The sequence below is a fragment of the Kickxella alabastrina genome (genome assembly GCF_025024165.1).
Source record: "Kickxella alabastrina strain RSA 675 chromosome Unknown BX661scaffold_8, whole genome shotgun sequence".
Lineage (NCBI taxonomy): Eukaryota > Fungi > Kickxellomycota > Kickxellomycetes > Kickxellales > Kickxellaceae > Kickxella > Kickxella alabastrina.
In genome coordinates this window covers 302,817-316,274 of record NW_026251479.1, presented here as the reverse complement: position 1 = coordinate 316,274, position 13,458 = coordinate 302,817, and the positions used below count along the sequence as shown (strand labels likewise).

Genomic DNA, 13,458 nt, shown 5'->3' with positions numbered 1-13,458 from the left:
CAATATGCAAATTTTTGAGGCTGGAACCGATTATTAAAGAGTGGGAAAATAATAAAGTTGCGATTGAGAAATTGAGAAATTGAAAAAGCCTGAGGGGTTTTTTTTAGCAGTGCGCATTTCCATTATCTTACTTGGGTGTGAAAAATGCACGCCTTTGATCCGCCTCGATTTACTCTAATTCACAGATCAAAAATTGCTAGCCAAAAAAAAAGATGGTTAGCACGTGCAACTTTCGTTCGCTGAGATTTCAGCAGATTGTCACAAAAATTTACATCAGACAGCTGCAAAAAAATGGCGTGGGAGAAGAGCTTGATCAGTTTTTTTATATTTAAAAATAGCCTTTTGGTTGTTCGTGTCCTTCCAATCCTCAATTTTGAAATTCTCAACACTGTAAAATGAAAAACATTGTTCTGCTGAACGGCTCATCGCACCCGCAGCTGGCCAAGAAGATCAGCGAGTGCCTCGGCGTGGAGCTGTCATCGTGCACGCTGGGCAAGTTTTCGAATCAGGAGACCAATGTCGAAATCAAGTCGTCGGTGCGTGAGAAGCATGTATATATCATCCAGAGCGGCTGTGGGCGCGTCAATGACAACGTCATTGAGCTGTTTATTCTCATTCAGGCGTGCCGCATGGGTAGCGCCAAGCGCATCACGGTGGTCACCCCGCTGTTCCCCTACTCACGGCAGTCAGAGAAGTCGCAGAGGAAGCGCCTTCCACAGCACCAGATTGGCTCTGAGATTATGAACTCGCTGACGCAGCACAGCGGGTCCAGCCCATCATTGCCCCAGGGCTCGTTTGCCCAGAGCTTCATGGGCATGAGCATGGGCGAGAGCGGATACCGTCAGTGGTGCGCTCGCGCCGGCACGCTGGTCGCCAACCTGCTGCAGGCTGCGGGCGCCGACCACCTCATTGCAATGGACCTGCACGACCCGCAGTACCAGGGCTTTTTCCAGATCCCGGTCGACCTGATCTACGCCGAGCCGTGCATCATCCAGTGGATCCGCAGCGAAATCCCCAACTGGCGGCAGGCTGTGGTTGTGTCTCCGGACGCCGGCGGCGCAAAGCGCGCGACGTCGATCTGCAACAAGCTTAATCTGGACTTTGCGCTCATCCACAAGGAGGATTTGGCAAACACCAAGGAGAGCATGGGGCTTGTTGGCGAGGTGCAGGGCCGCCCGACCATCATCCTCGACGACATGATTGACAGCGGAAGCACCATCGGCCTGGCGTCGGAGATTCTCAAGCGCCATGGCGCAACTGAGATCTACGCAATTGCCGTGCATGGAGTATTCTCGGGCCCTGCTTTGGAGATTATCAACAGGTCTCCAGTGACGGCCGTCGCCTGCACAAACACTGTCCCGCAGGAGGAGTTCAGGAACAAGTGCCCCAAGCTCAAGACCATCGACATTGCACCGATGCTCGGCGAGATCATCAGACGCACGTTCTACGGCGAGTCTGTGAGCCAGCTTTTTGTCCACGATGAGCAGGCATAGTAGCTATATACTTTTATTTTTATCTAAATCACACGAGCTTTTTGTTTTTAAAATTTTCTATTGCGCCTACTCTGGCTTGATCTGCCGCCAGAGCCCGGCATCTGGGTTTCCGGCGAGCACAGCGGCGATGGCCGGGACAAAAGCCTTGTCCAGGGCCAGCCTCTCGCCCACAGACACGGGTGTGATCTGCTGCACGCACGGCTTGAGCGCTCCAGTGTCTTCGCTCGCTGTGAACGCAAAGCGGAAGCTAAAGACACCAAAGTTGCAGCCGTCGCTCGAATCAATGCTCAACATCATACGGATAATGTCGGCGATGATGTCCTCCATCTCCTGGCCAAACTGGCCAAATGTGCCCGGCCCGAGCTTCGTGTCAAGGTAGTGCGCAAATGCGGACTCTGAAATCTCCGATTCTTCAGCCTCGATTTGGTACGGCTCGGGCTTGTTGTCGCGCTGCTGGATGGGGGTCGCATAGAGCCAAGTGTTTTTCGCCCACACGTACAGGCCGTTGTCGGGAGTCAGCAGCACAATCTTTTCGGCCGCGTGGAGCTGGTCAGCAGAGATCGCCGACGGGGTGCACCTCAGGGCGGACGTGTAGCCGACGTCGACGTGGCGCACGGCCGTGGCCCAGTTGTTGGTGATGATCTTTTGCGAGCGCACGTTTGGAATGGCCTGGTCGTTGGTCAGCAGCCACCAGCTGTTGCCGTCCATCAGCGCCGCGCCGATAAACTCGCAGATCTGGCTCTTCAAGTGGTACCCAGGGCGCAGCCAGCTCTGCATGCCGATAATACCCTGGAAGGCTATGATTGTGTTTTCGGTCGAGAAGAAGACGCTGTTCAGCGGGTGCTGGTTGCTCTGCTTGCTGCTGTGGGGGACGTCATCAAAAACAACGTCAGCGTCATCCGCACTCTCCACCAGCACCAGGCCGGCTTCCTTGATGGCCTTCTCAGCGTCTGGCGAGGCGCCCTGCACAAACACATTCTTGATCTGGTGCTTGGGAACCGGGAGGCTGGCAAGGTTGGCTCTGACTGCGTTCTTGGCGGTCTCCACCAAGCTCTCGCGCATGCGCTCGAACGCGTCAAGCGCAAACTGCGTGGGCTCTGGGAAAATAGCCTGCAGGTATCCCTGGCGCTGGTTGGCGTCCTTGAGCCACGGGGGGCAGTAGTCGCGCGTAAGGGCCTCGCTCTCCTGGATCGTCTTGATCGGCCACATGATGCTGAACGGTGTCATCTGGCCGTGCGGGTCAAGGTAAAGGAGTGGGAGGCAGCGGACGTTCGGGTCGCTGCTGTGGCTGATCGACAGACCGACCTCGTCCTGGATGTACCAGTTGGTGCGCTTGACAATCGACTGGTCTGCATTTTGAGCAAGAAAATCATATCCCTGGAAGTAATGCCATAGATCGCTGAACACGCGCAGCAGGTGCTTCCTGTGCACAAATGGGTTGATGTGCGTCTCGCCCACAAGGGCCTCGGGCCAGTACCCGGCGGCCTCCTTCACCAGAGACACGACGAGCATGCCGCCTTCAACGGTCCACGTAGCCTCATCGACAGAAGTAGCGGCGTGCAGGTCACCGCCAAGTACCTCGTTGCCGCCAACGGTGACCTTGAGGTGGCGTGGCGCAAACGTGCATTTGATATCGCTGGCAGAGACAGAGGGGCCCACGGGAACTCGGATGTCAATGCCGTCAAGCTTGCCGCTGCTGGGATCGAGCATGTACTGCGAGCAGTTGTACTTGCGCGTTCTCCATTCAGTGGGCTTGCTTGCGCCTTCGTCGTCATCATCATCGTCGCCACCGCCAAGCTGTCTTTTGATCTGGTCCTGGATCGACTGCTGCCCACTGTTGGCTTCTCCAGGCTTTTCGTTTCCAGCAATGATGGCCTCAATAATGTCACCTCCGGTCTTTTTCAGTAGCTCCCGGGCCTTCTCTTCGCTGACGCCAGTCTGCGACACCACAACGGGTACGTTGACCTCCATCGCAGAGTCAAACGACTCCGTGTTGGGCATAGCGAGAACCTTCTCCTGGGGCTCAAACACGCCCGTCAGGGCCTCCATGCGATCCAACAGGCCGGGAACAGTCTCAAGCTCACTGATCGCTTGGTCGATGGTGGTCGTCCACGCGTGGTCGATCAAAAACACGTCGCTCAATGCGTCCAGGTTTCCCTGGCCCAGGACGAGCGTATGGTCGGTCAAACTACCGGTTCTGCCCTCGCTGGCCTCAGTGTTGGTGCGCGCGTTGTCATCGCCAAAGATCACATGCTGGCCAATGTCGAATTTCTCGGCAGCAAGCTTATTGTACAGCACCTGCCACAGGTGCTTGGGCAGGCCCAGGGACTCGAGCTGCTGCTTGTGCGCGGCCTCGAACTGGCTGTACTGCACCATAAATGTGCTGCTTGCCGCGTCGACTGAGGGAATGTTTGTGTTTCCACTGCTTGCCATGGTTACAAACTGAATCGTTAGCGAGTATAAAGCGAGTTCTAAAAAATTGAATAAAAAAAATGGAAGAAGAAAAGACAAGCAAATGGAAGCGTTCAAATTGTTGGGCAAGAAAAACCACACCTAATTTTTTTGTGTGGCACCCATTGACAGGATCAGGAGTGGGGGAGCAATAATAGCACTGAAATGTGGTGTGATCTGATCGTAGTCCCCCGCACCAAAAAAAAAGCCAGCCTTGGCATTTAAATGCAGTTCCTCTCCATTCATCCCGACATGTCGCGCTTGCGACCGCGCTGACGCACGTCCTCCAACCGCCTCAAGATCGGCTCGGCCGCAGAGTCCTCAGCGCCATATGCCTCTAGCACCGACGCAAAGAGTCGCTCCGAGTTGGGGTGGGTGCTGATGAAGGCACGCTCAAGGACATACAGATCAACTGCCTTGTCCTCAGCACTGACAGAAATCTGGCTCAACCCAAAGTCAATAAGCACCATCTCGCCCTGGTCGTCAATGATAATATTAGAGGTCGTCAAGTCGCCGTGGATAATGTTGTTGGAGTGCATCTTGAACAGAATCATTCCAACAACCGTCATCAACTGCCTCTCCTCTTGCTCATTGCTATTGTCAAATATCCACTCCTTGAGAGTCGGGCCTGCGACGTACTCCATGTACAGCGTCGCTGTGTCCTTGTCCACGCGGATGATCTCGGGCACACGGATATTGTGCTCCAAGCACCGCTTGAGACTCCGTGCCTCCTGGTTGAGACGCCCGCGAGTCAGCTTGCGGTCCAAGTCAGGGTGGCGGTACTTTTTTGAAAAGCGCTGCTTGGCGATAACTGCTCTGCCGGATAGCTCGGTCTTGTACACCCGGGCCTCAGCGCCCTGGCGAATAAGCACCTGTTCTGCCATAGTTTCTAAATAAAGGAGACTATGTGTGAGAGTATAATGAGAAGGTGAAAATGAAAATGAAAATGAAGAGAGAAGAGAGAAGCAATGTTAATATGAATTTTTTTCTTCTTCCTCTTTCAAGTTTGGTCGATCGCAAAGCGGCATCAAAAAAATACTGCATGCTCAATCGGATGAATTGCGAAGAAATGGGAGCTTGTCAGCACCCGTTGTTGCGGGCTCACCGCGCCCATCAGCCGGGCAATTAGACCCAGGCCTGGATATCTCTCAACCATGCTGCCCCTAGAATAATTTTTCGTTATAGGGGCATGTACCAAGGTTCTGCAATAGAAGAGCCCATGGTGGGCAAGGTAGACAATCAGACTTGATCATCAACTTTAATTTGTGTCTTTTTACTTGTTTCATATGTTACAAAATGATATAATTAATGAATGAATGATCTATACGTGCTTGGCATATAAATAAGTTGGAATAAGAAATTTTCATCATTACTCTGATTGTTATGCACGTGCGCAGTCCACTAATTTCAGAAGGCTACATATATTTAAAAAGGATGTACAGGTAGGTCAAATAATTTTGTCAGATCTTCTTGTCCACTGCGCTTCCCTCGATGCTGCGCAGCTTGAGGAAGACGTCGCAGCCGAACCTCTCCATGGAAACAATATCGAGTGATCCACCAAAGTAGGTCGCATAGAGGCGCGCCATGGGCAGACCAAAGCCAAGTCCAGCAATGGGGCCGCCAACGCCCTGCTGCAGGGCAATATTTGCCTGCATAGACATGACAGAAGAGGACGAGGACGAGGACGAGGACGAGGATGAGGACGAGTCCTCGTCGTCGGCAGACTGCATGGATGACCACGAGTACTCAAAGATATTGCGCAGGTTGTCCTTTGATATTCCCCCGCCTTGGTCGCGGATGCGCACGCCAATGTATCCGGCGCCCTTTGTGATTGTAATCTGGATGGGCGGGTGGGCCGAGCGCTGGGTCTGTGCGGAAAAGTCGACGGTGGCGCGGAAGGCGTTCTTAAGCAGCTCGCACGTGATGTACTCAAAGTGCGACGGAATGTAGCTGAAGGCCTCGTGGGTGTCGCCGTCGATGACAAAGGCCGGGGCAGTGCCGTAGTGGATGTCGCACATGTTCTGCACCATGCGCGCACACTGGTCCATCATGCGCGCAGGCAGCAGGCGCGTATGGATGGCGCCGACCCAGTGACGGTCGTCGTCGTCGTCGTCGTCGTCGTTCTTATTGTCTGTGGGCTTCCTTTTCTTCTGCAGCTCGTGGTCGGCGCGGAACTGATATGATAATGCGACGTGGTGCTCGCCGATGACGCGCAGGCCGATGCGCGAGCGGATCAGGTCGCTGATGAAGGCCGTGCGGGCCTCGCGCGCCATATACTGCTTGCACTCGAGGAAGCCCTGCGCGATGGTCGGGATAACGTCGGCCAGCACATGGGTCTGGCGCTCCAGCGCACGCGTAAACTCCCACTCGGCGTCTGGGTCGGCAATGGGCGCAAAGGCGTGCAGGCGGTCAAAGGCCTCGTAGTACTGGGCGTAGACGCGCGCAATGTGTGGGTTGGTGCCGACGATGAACGGCAGGTTGTGGAACGAGATGACGCGCTTGGCCAGCCGCACTGGCAGCTCGGCCTGGGTGTACGCGGCGGAGTCCAGGATGTTGGCGCGCGACAGCGGCAGCCGCCGGTGCTTGAGCAGCTGGCCGATGCTGACGGGGTTGATTTTCTGCGACGCATACTTGTAGACCAGCGTCTCGTCGTAGTGCGACTTGAGGGAGGACGCGGGCGCGGACGTGGTGTAGGCGGAGAAGGCGCGGCGCAGGGGGCGGGAGGGCGCGCCGAGCATGTGGTGAATTGAACTGGGCTGAAATGAAATGAACTGGGCTGGATTGAGCTAGGCTGAATTGAACTGGGCTGGATTGAGCTAGGCTGAATTGAACTGGGCTGAAGTGAATTGGAGTGAACTGGGCTGAAGTGAATTGGAGTGAATTGGAGTGAATTGGAGTGAATTGGAATGAATCGAAGCGGAGTGAATTGGAATGAATCGAAGCGGAGTGAATTGGAATGAATCGAATTGAAAAGGGGTCAAATTGTACAAAGAGAAGGGGAAAAGTGAATTTTAGATCTTGGTCTCTTTCAGGCTCAGCCCTCCAGTGCATGCGCCTGCATCGGGATGGCCAGGGCCTCGTCGTCGCGCACAACGGCCTCGTGCACGGCGCCGCGGAACAGGTAGCGCACAAACAGCGCCTTGGGCGCACCAAAGGCCGGGTCGTAGAAGCCCGGCAGGAAGCGCTTGCTGGCGCCGCCCGCCACGACCAGCTGGTCGCCGGCCACCAGCGCAGCCAGCGGCAGCGTGACGTCGCAGGCGCGCGGCTCGTCAGCGTACAGCAGCGCAGCAGCCGACTGCGCAGCCCCGTCGACCGCAGCGGCGGCGGCGTTGCAGTTCTCGGCCGGCAGCGCAAAGGGCAGGTCGCCGTACAGCGCGCGCTCGATGACCAGGCCGCCGGCCGCGCGGGCCTGTGCGCGCGCCCGCTCGGCGTGCGGCGCCATCAGCCGCGCGGCCTCCTCGGCGTGGCGGCGCTGGCGGTGCAGCTGCGCGCGCTGCTCGTCGCGCAGGTCGGCGATCTGCTGCCGCACCAGGCGGCGGCGGCGCGGCGCCAGCACGGCCAAGTGCAGCGCGAGCGCGGCAACGATGGGCGCGGCGGCGGCGGCCAGCACCACGGCCATGTCCAGCGCAGGCGTCAGCAGCAGCGGCAGCCGCAGCCGGTGGCCCAGCCGCCGCACCGACAGCGTCGCCGTCACGCCGGCCGCCAGCCCAAAGTCGACGCGCCAGCCGACGCGCGTCCACGCGCTGGCGTCGGCGCGCAGCCCGACCGACGCCGACACGTCGGCCAGCCCGCGCGGCGTCGTGACGGCCGTGACGCCGGCCGTCAGCGCAAAGTGCGCGTCGACGCGGCGCGTGCAGCGGACGCTGGCGTGCGACTGGGCGCGCGCGGCCGCGACCTCGACGGCGTAGTCGGTGCGCGCGCCGCGCGAGCCCTGCAGCGACAGCGCCACGCCGCTGGGCTCGCGGCCTGGGAGCGGCGCCGCGTACTGGCTGCCGGTGCGCACGGTCAGCGCGCCGACGGTCGTGGGCGTCAGCGCGCGGCCCAGCGTCACAGTGGCGGCGGGCGCGCTGCGCGGGCGCAGCGCGACGCGCGTGGTGGCAAAGGCGCCGTGCGGCAGCTGGTGGACGGCGTCGACCGTGGCGGCGTACGGCGGCAGCGCCGGCGCGCTGACGGACACCCACGAGCCGCCGCCGGCTGCCGCCGCCGATGGGGACGCGGTGCCCAGCGCGCGGCGCAGCGTGGCGACGACGTTGCCCGAGCCGCGGCCCTGGCGCGCAAACATGTTGGCGGCGACGACCAGCGCGGTCGACTCGGACAGCGTCGAGGTGAACGAGTGCGACACGGCCAGCGACTCGACGGCGGCGCGGCCGCGCGTGAAGCGCACGACGGGCGCGGCTTCGGACTTCGACTGCACCCACTGCTCGATGTCCTCGGTGCGCCGCCGCCGCGCCTCGCGCTCAAAGTGCGCGTGCAGGTCGCGCGCCGACTGCACCTTGTGGCCGACGGCGCGCGCGATCGGCACGCCGGCCTCGCCCAGCGCGTCGTACGCCGCGCGCGTCGCGTCGTCCGACAGAACCTCGTGCGCGCGCTGGATGCCGTGGAAGTGCCGCTGCGCCCACTGCCGCTGCTCGGCCGCCGTGTGGCGGTCGGGGTGGAACACGCGGCTCAGCCGCTTGTACGCGTCGTTGATGGCTGCGGCCGACGCCGTGCGCGGCACGTTGAGCACAGCGTAGTAGTCGGCGCCGGAGTCTTCGGCGTTGCGCAGCAGGTCGTGGAGGGCGTCCTCGTCGGGGTCTGTGAGCTGCTGGTTCATGTTGAGGGGAATTTGGAATTGGAATTGGAATTGGATTGGAATTGGAATTGGATTGGAATTGGATTGGATTTGGATTGGATTTGGATTTGAATTGGAATTTGAACTATAATTGGAATTGAATTTGGAATTGAATTGGAACTGTGACTCCAACTCCACCTCCCACTCCACCTCCAACCCCAACCCCAACCCCAGCTCGATTCGCATAACCCTAAACTCGCCACCGACCATCCCAGCCCCGCCCCCTCGCCTTTGCTCACCGCTGATCCGCTTTGATCGCCGCCGCGATCGCCGCCGCGATCACCGCTGCGCACCGCCACACGTCCGCGTAGCTGTTGTACAGCGGCGCCGGCGCAATGCGGATGCAGCTGGGCTTGCGCTCGTCGCACACGACGCCGGCGGCCGCCAGCGCGGAAAACACCGCGGCGAACGCGTCGGCGTCGTCGAACACCACCGACAGCTGCGCGCCGCGCTGCGCCGGGTCGCAGGGCGTGATGATGCGCGCGCGCACCAGCGCCGGCTGCAGCAGCCGCTCCAGCAGCGCCGTCAGCCGCTCGGACTTTGCGCGCAGCCGCGCCATGCCGCCGGCGCGCGCAAAGACCTGCAGCGACCCCAGCAGCGCGGCGGCGGCCAGCACCGGCGTGTTGCTGACCTCGAAGCCGGCGGCGCCGGCGGCCGGCGCGAAGGCGTTGGTCATGTCGAAGCGCGTGGCGGCGTCGTGGCCCCACCAGCCCTTGAGCCGCGGGTGGTCGGCGCCATGGCGCTCGTGCACGAAGAAGCCGGCCACGCCGCCTGGGCCGGCGTTGAGGTACTTGTACGTGCACCAGCACGCAAAGTCGGCGCCCCACGCGTGCAGCTGCAGCGCGACGTTGCCGGCCGCGTGCGCCAGGTCCCAGCCGACCACGCAGCCGGCCGCGCGCGCCGCCGCCGTGATGCGCGCCATGTCGAAGGCCTGGCCCGTGTAGTACTGCACGCCGCTGAGCAGCACCACGGCGATCTCGCTGCCGCGCTCGGCCAGCAGCGCCAGCACGTCGTCGGTGCGCAGCACCAGCTCGCCCGCGCGCGGCTCGGCCAGCAGCACGGCGCCGGCGCCCAGCCCGTGCCACTGCGCCTGCGACTCGGCCGCGTAGTGGTCCGACGGGAACGCGTGCGCCTCGAGCAGGATGCGCGTGCGCTGCGCGTGCGGCCGGTAGAACGCCGCCAGCAGCAGGTGCAGCGCCGACGTCAGCGACGCCATGACGCCGACCTCGCGCGCGCCGGCCCCCACCAGCGGCGCCATCAGCTCGACGACGCGCTCGCGGTACGCGACCCACGCGCGCCCGTGCGAGTGGCGGTGGTGGCCGACGACGCCGCGCCGCGCCCACTCGTCCAGCTCCTCGCCGACCAGCTGCCGCGCGCGCCGCGGCATGAGCCCGAGCGAGTTGCCTGCCAAGTAGGTGCAGGCGGCGGCGGGGTGGACGTGGTTGTGGTTGGAGCCAGACTCCGAGTCGGAGTCCGACCCAGAGCCAGAGCCAGGGCCAGGGCCAGAGCCGGCGATGTCGCCCACTGTCGGGATGCTAAACTCGTCGCGCAGCTCGCGCAGCTCGTCCCGCGCGTCCAGCGCCAGCGCGAGCGCCTCGCTGTCGATGGCCAGCCCTGTTTCGGCCGCAACGGCGGCGATGTAGTCCATTGCAAAGATGCGACGCTTGAAGGTGCGCGGTGCGGCGATTGAAGGTGTGCGGTGCGGTGCGGTGCGGTGCGGTGCGGTGCGGTGCGGTGCGGTGCGGTGCGGTGCGGTGCGGTGTGGCCAGGTGAAGTGAAGCCAGGTGAGGTGAAGCCAGGTGAGGTGAAGCCAGGTGAGGTGAAGCCAGGTGAGGTGAAGCCAGGTGAGGTGAAGTTGCGTGAAGCTGGGTGACGTTGGGTGAGTGAGTGAGTGGGTGGGTGAGTGAGTGGGTGGGTGAGTGAGTGGGTGGGTGGGTGGGTGAAAGAAAGAAAGAAAGAAAGAAAGAAAGAAAGAAAGAAAGAAAGGGCTTCGCCTCCATTTCCTCACACTTTCGCTTTGGGTCTCGGCTTGCAGATAACATGCGCCGATTGCCACGCAGCCTAAGCCTAACACTAAATTTATTCATCATCCATTTCATTTATCTTTGATTGCCTGGCCCCTCACCGCGCCATTGCACTGTCGCCATCGCCGTCCGTCCGCGCGCGCTTGGCACCCGGCTGCCCATCGCCACCGCCACCGCCACCGCCACCGCCACTGCCACCGCCACCGCCACCGCTGTTGCCGTCGCCGCAGCTCAGCACCACCGACACCGCCGCCCGGTGCGTCGCCACCCGCGTGAAGCCGTGCACCAGCACCGCGCGCGCATTGGAGCTGACGCACCGCTTCGTCAGGTCCGCGTTGAGCTGCACGGCGTCGCCCAAATGGACAACGTCGTACGGCGAGCGCAGGCCAAACGCCTGGCGCGCCGCGCTGGTCACCACCACTCCGCGGCCGCGCGTCACTCGCACCAGCGCCGCCGCATTGCTGACCCACTGCTGCCGCACGGCCGCGTCGGCTGCCAGCGCCGCATCGTATGCAATCTCAAAGGCAATGCCCAGCGCCAGCGCCTGGCCGACGGTCTTGTGCTTTGCGAAGAACCCCCAGCGCGCGCCCATCGCCAGCGAGATGACGTCGACGCCGTCCCACGACCCGTTGCTGGCCGCGTACAGAAGCTTCTCGGACACCGGCCGCACCGCCACGATGTCGTAGTCGCCGGCCGCCGACCCGCTGCCGCTGCACGACAGGCTGTGCCCGTGCGCCGCATCGCTGATCACCGCCGTGACGCGCCGCACCACTCGGATGCTGCCGCGCCCCACCTGCCCCGTGGCCCGCCAGTCTGAGATACGCCTGCCTGTCGCCGTGCTCCAGCTTAGCTGCGCGCCTGCGATCGCCGGCATGCCGCGCCACACGCCCAGGTGCTCGCTCGTCAGCCGCCCTTGGATCGTCTGGTTCACCGCCACCACGCCGTACCCCAGGTCGCGCGCCTGCGAGATCGCCTGCGCCACCTGCGCCCACTCGCTGCACTCAGCTGCGCGTTCGCCCTTCCGGCCGATTCGGGAAGCGCAATGTTCAGGTCGTAAAACATGCTAATAACAATAACTAAATCGAAAACACAGTGGGTGTGTATAAAAATGTATTTGATACCTTTTTGTTTTTTTTTGGTAATTGCAAGATCAATCCCAAATGATTTCTTTAGAAAAATTCACTGCTAAACTCAAATACCCCCGACTTGGCCGTCTCGGCATAATGGGTTTGCACGCGGCCCCGTCTACATCCACCAGCCCCAACCCAATCTCACCCTTCTCACCATTATCTCTCCTCGACATCCATGGCCCCCTCATCATCCCCCTCCTCCTCCGCATCCTCACCCTCCTCATCGTCGCGCGGCAGTGCCGCCGCCACTATTTCCACCAGCTGCTCCAGGTCCTCCGCGCCGAACCGCTCACCACACTCCTCGATGATAAAGTGAAACTCAACCAGCGTCTTTGGACGCAAATTAATGATCTGCAAAATCTCAGCCTTCGTCAGCTCATACTCCTCCAGCTGCCTCTTCAGCTCCGAGATCTGCTCCACCGATTGCGTTGTGCACGCCGTGTTGTTGAGATACTGCAGAGCCTCGAACTTTAGCGTTGTGACATTCTCTGGATACCGCCCTTGTCCCGATGACTGCTGTGCCTTGTGCCGCTCGTCCTCCTCCTGCAAAACCAACAGCACCTCGTAGTTGGTAAGCAGCGCCTCCTGCCGGTTTATGACCTCCATTATATGAATGAGAACGAGTTGGATAAGAAAATATTTTATGTGTTTGAAATGTTTTCTGTCACAAAAAAAAAAACCCACAAACCCAACAAACGAAATCAGCTGTCATCACTACCCTCTCCGCCAACCCCCCTCCCCACCTCCCATCTTATGGTTATTTTTTTCAAACATGCATTTCTTCGGAATATATTTTTTATAAACTCAATTTTATAGTTTGTGTATTATAAATATTATCAATATTCGAGAGAAGTAAAACCTCCTACGGATCGTCCACCCTAGTACACACCGCACTGCTCACAGCTCCACCCGCAGATCATCGCGCTTTGGCACGATAATTGGATGCAACTGCGCCAAATACGTCAGCCCCCACATCAAATAGCAACTTGCAAACGAAAGAATAGTACACGTCCGCCACAGAGTCGGATCCGTCTTGCTCCGGAACATAAATAGTGCCCCAAAGCATATGCCAACTGTAAGAACTCCAATCCAGAATACCAATGCTCCCCCATGATTACTATGAAATTCAATCTGAATAGCTTACGCGCTCCTAGCTTTGCTTTTTTGTGTGTGTTTAATAATAAAAAGAAAAATACACTCAAATGTAGGTATGCAATAGCGCTAAAGTACAAAATATTAATCAAGTTAAATGAATAATCCCTGTTGAATTAAACAGAACTGAAAGTTGAAAAAGGTTTGAATTTAAATTGCCTTTTGGTTTGGCAACGCTTCGCATACAAAAACTCACACAAATGCAAGCATGCACAAACAACACACACACACACACACACACACACACACACACTGTTTATAGAAAGAATGAATGAAAAAGGTGGCTCGGGTTGTCAGCCATACGGCTCGCCGAGCTGCTCTGTGAATGAAAAAATACAATCCCAATCAATCGAATCCAAATCTTGCTTTCGCTTCGT

The 13,458-nt window shown here is 59.4% G+C and overlaps 9 protein-coding genes across 9 annotated transcripts; 1 reads left to right on the top strand and 8 right to left on the bottom strand.

The window, feature by feature from the left end:
• The first annotated feature begins 322 nt into the window (after positions 1 to 322).
• BX661DRAFT_180893 (phosphoribosyltransferase-like protein) lies at positions 323 to 1,523 on the top strand. Its single transcript, XM_051535569.1, has one exon. The coding sequence runs from the start codon at positions 396 to 398 to the stop codon at positions 1,491 to 1,493; it is 1,098 nt and encodes a 365-aa protein (XP_051392446.1). The 5' UTR covers positions 323 to 395; the 3' UTR covers positions 1,494 to 1,523.
• On the bottom strand, positions 1,524 to 4,074 carry BX661DRAFT_204752 (uncharacterized protein). The gene has a single exon (XM_051538572.1). It carries the CDS (start codon positions 3,924 to 3,926, stop codon positions 1,560 to 1,562), a length of 2,367 nt encoding a protein of 788 aa, XP_051392445.1. The 5' UTR covers positions 3,927 to 4,074; the 3' UTR covers positions 1,524 to 1,559.
• A 112-nt stretch (positions 4,075 to 4,186) lies between these two features.
• Positions 4,187 to 4,828, bottom strand: BX661DRAFT_170349 (Tp53rk protein-like protein; the record flags this gene model as incomplete). The annotated part of the gene is made up of 1 exon (XM_051533609.1): positions 4,187 to 4,828. The coding sequence occupies one exon, from the start codon at positions 4,826 to 4,828 to the stop codon at positions 4,187 to 4,189; it is 642 nt and encodes a 213-aa protein (XP_051392444.1).
• Positions 4,829 to 5,272: 444 nt separating this feature from the next.
• On the bottom strand, positions 5,273 to 6,835 carry BX661DRAFT_180889 (branched-chain alpha-ketoacid dehydrogenase kinase). The gene is given in 2 exon segments (XM_051535568.1): positions 5,273 to 5,624; positions 5,637 to 6,835. 2 exon segments carry the CDS (start codon positions 6,680 to 6,682, stop codon positions 5,405 to 5,407), a joined length of 1,266 nt encoding a protein of 421 aa, XP_051392443.1. The 5' UTR covers positions 6,683 to 6,835; the 3' UTR covers positions 5,273 to 5,404.
• Positions 6,836 to 6,902: 67 nt separating this feature from the next.
• On the bottom strand, positions 6,903 to 8,827 carry BX661DRAFT_223931 (uncharacterized protein). Its single transcript, XM_051538895.1, has one exon. It carries the CDS (start codon positions 8,755 to 8,757, stop codon positions 6,979 to 6,981), a length of 1,779 nt encoding a protein of 592 aa, XP_051392442.1. The 5' UTR covers positions 8,758 to 8,827; the 3' UTR covers positions 6,903 to 6,978.
• BX661DRAFT_180887 (pyridoxal phosphate-dependent transferase) lies at positions 8,772 to 10,458 on the bottom strand. The gene is given in 3 exon segments (XM_051535567.1): positions 8,772 to 8,792; positions 8,836 to 8,902; positions 8,914 to 10,458. 1 exon segment carries the CDS (start codon positions 10,421 to 10,423, stop codon positions 9,011 to 9,013), a length of 1,413 nt encoding a protein of 470 aa, XP_051392441.1. The 5' UTR covers positions 10,424 to 10,458; the 3' UTR covers positions 8,772 to 8,792; positions 8,836 to 8,902; positions 8,914 to 9,010.
• A 241-nt stretch (positions 10,459 to 10,699) lies between these two features.
• Positions 10,700 to 12,021, bottom strand: BX661DRAFT_180883 (RNase P subunit p30-domain-containing protein; the record flags this gene model as incomplete). The annotated part of the gene is made up of 2 exons (XM_051535566.1): positions 10,700 to 11,794; positions 11,999 to 12,021. 2 exons carry the CDS (start codon positions 12,019 to 12,021, stop codon positions 10,897 to 10,899), a joined length of 921 nt encoding a protein of 306 aa, XP_051392440.1. The 3' UTR covers positions 10,700 to 10,896.
• On the bottom strand, positions 11,942 to 12,701 carry BX661DRAFT_180882 (RNA polymerase Rpb4-domain-containing protein). Its single transcript, XM_051535565.1, has one exon. The coding sequence runs from the start codon at positions 12,533 to 12,535 to the stop codon at positions 12,086 to 12,088; it is 450 nt and encodes a 149-aa protein (XP_051392439.1). The 5' UTR covers positions 12,536 to 12,701; the 3' UTR covers positions 11,942 to 12,085.
• A 125-nt stretch (positions 12,702 to 12,826) lies between these two features.
• On the bottom strand, positions 12,827 to 12,976 carry BX661DRAFT_142434 (ATPase, V0 complex, subunit E1/e2; the record flags this gene model as incomplete). Its single annotated transcript, XM_051532944.1, has 1 exon — positions 12,827 to 12,976. The coding sequence occupies one exon, from the start codon at positions 12,974 to 12,976 to the stop codon at positions 12,827 to 12,829; it is 150 nt and encodes a 49-aa protein (XP_051392438.1).
• Positions 12,977 to 13,458: the final 482 nt, after the last annotated feature.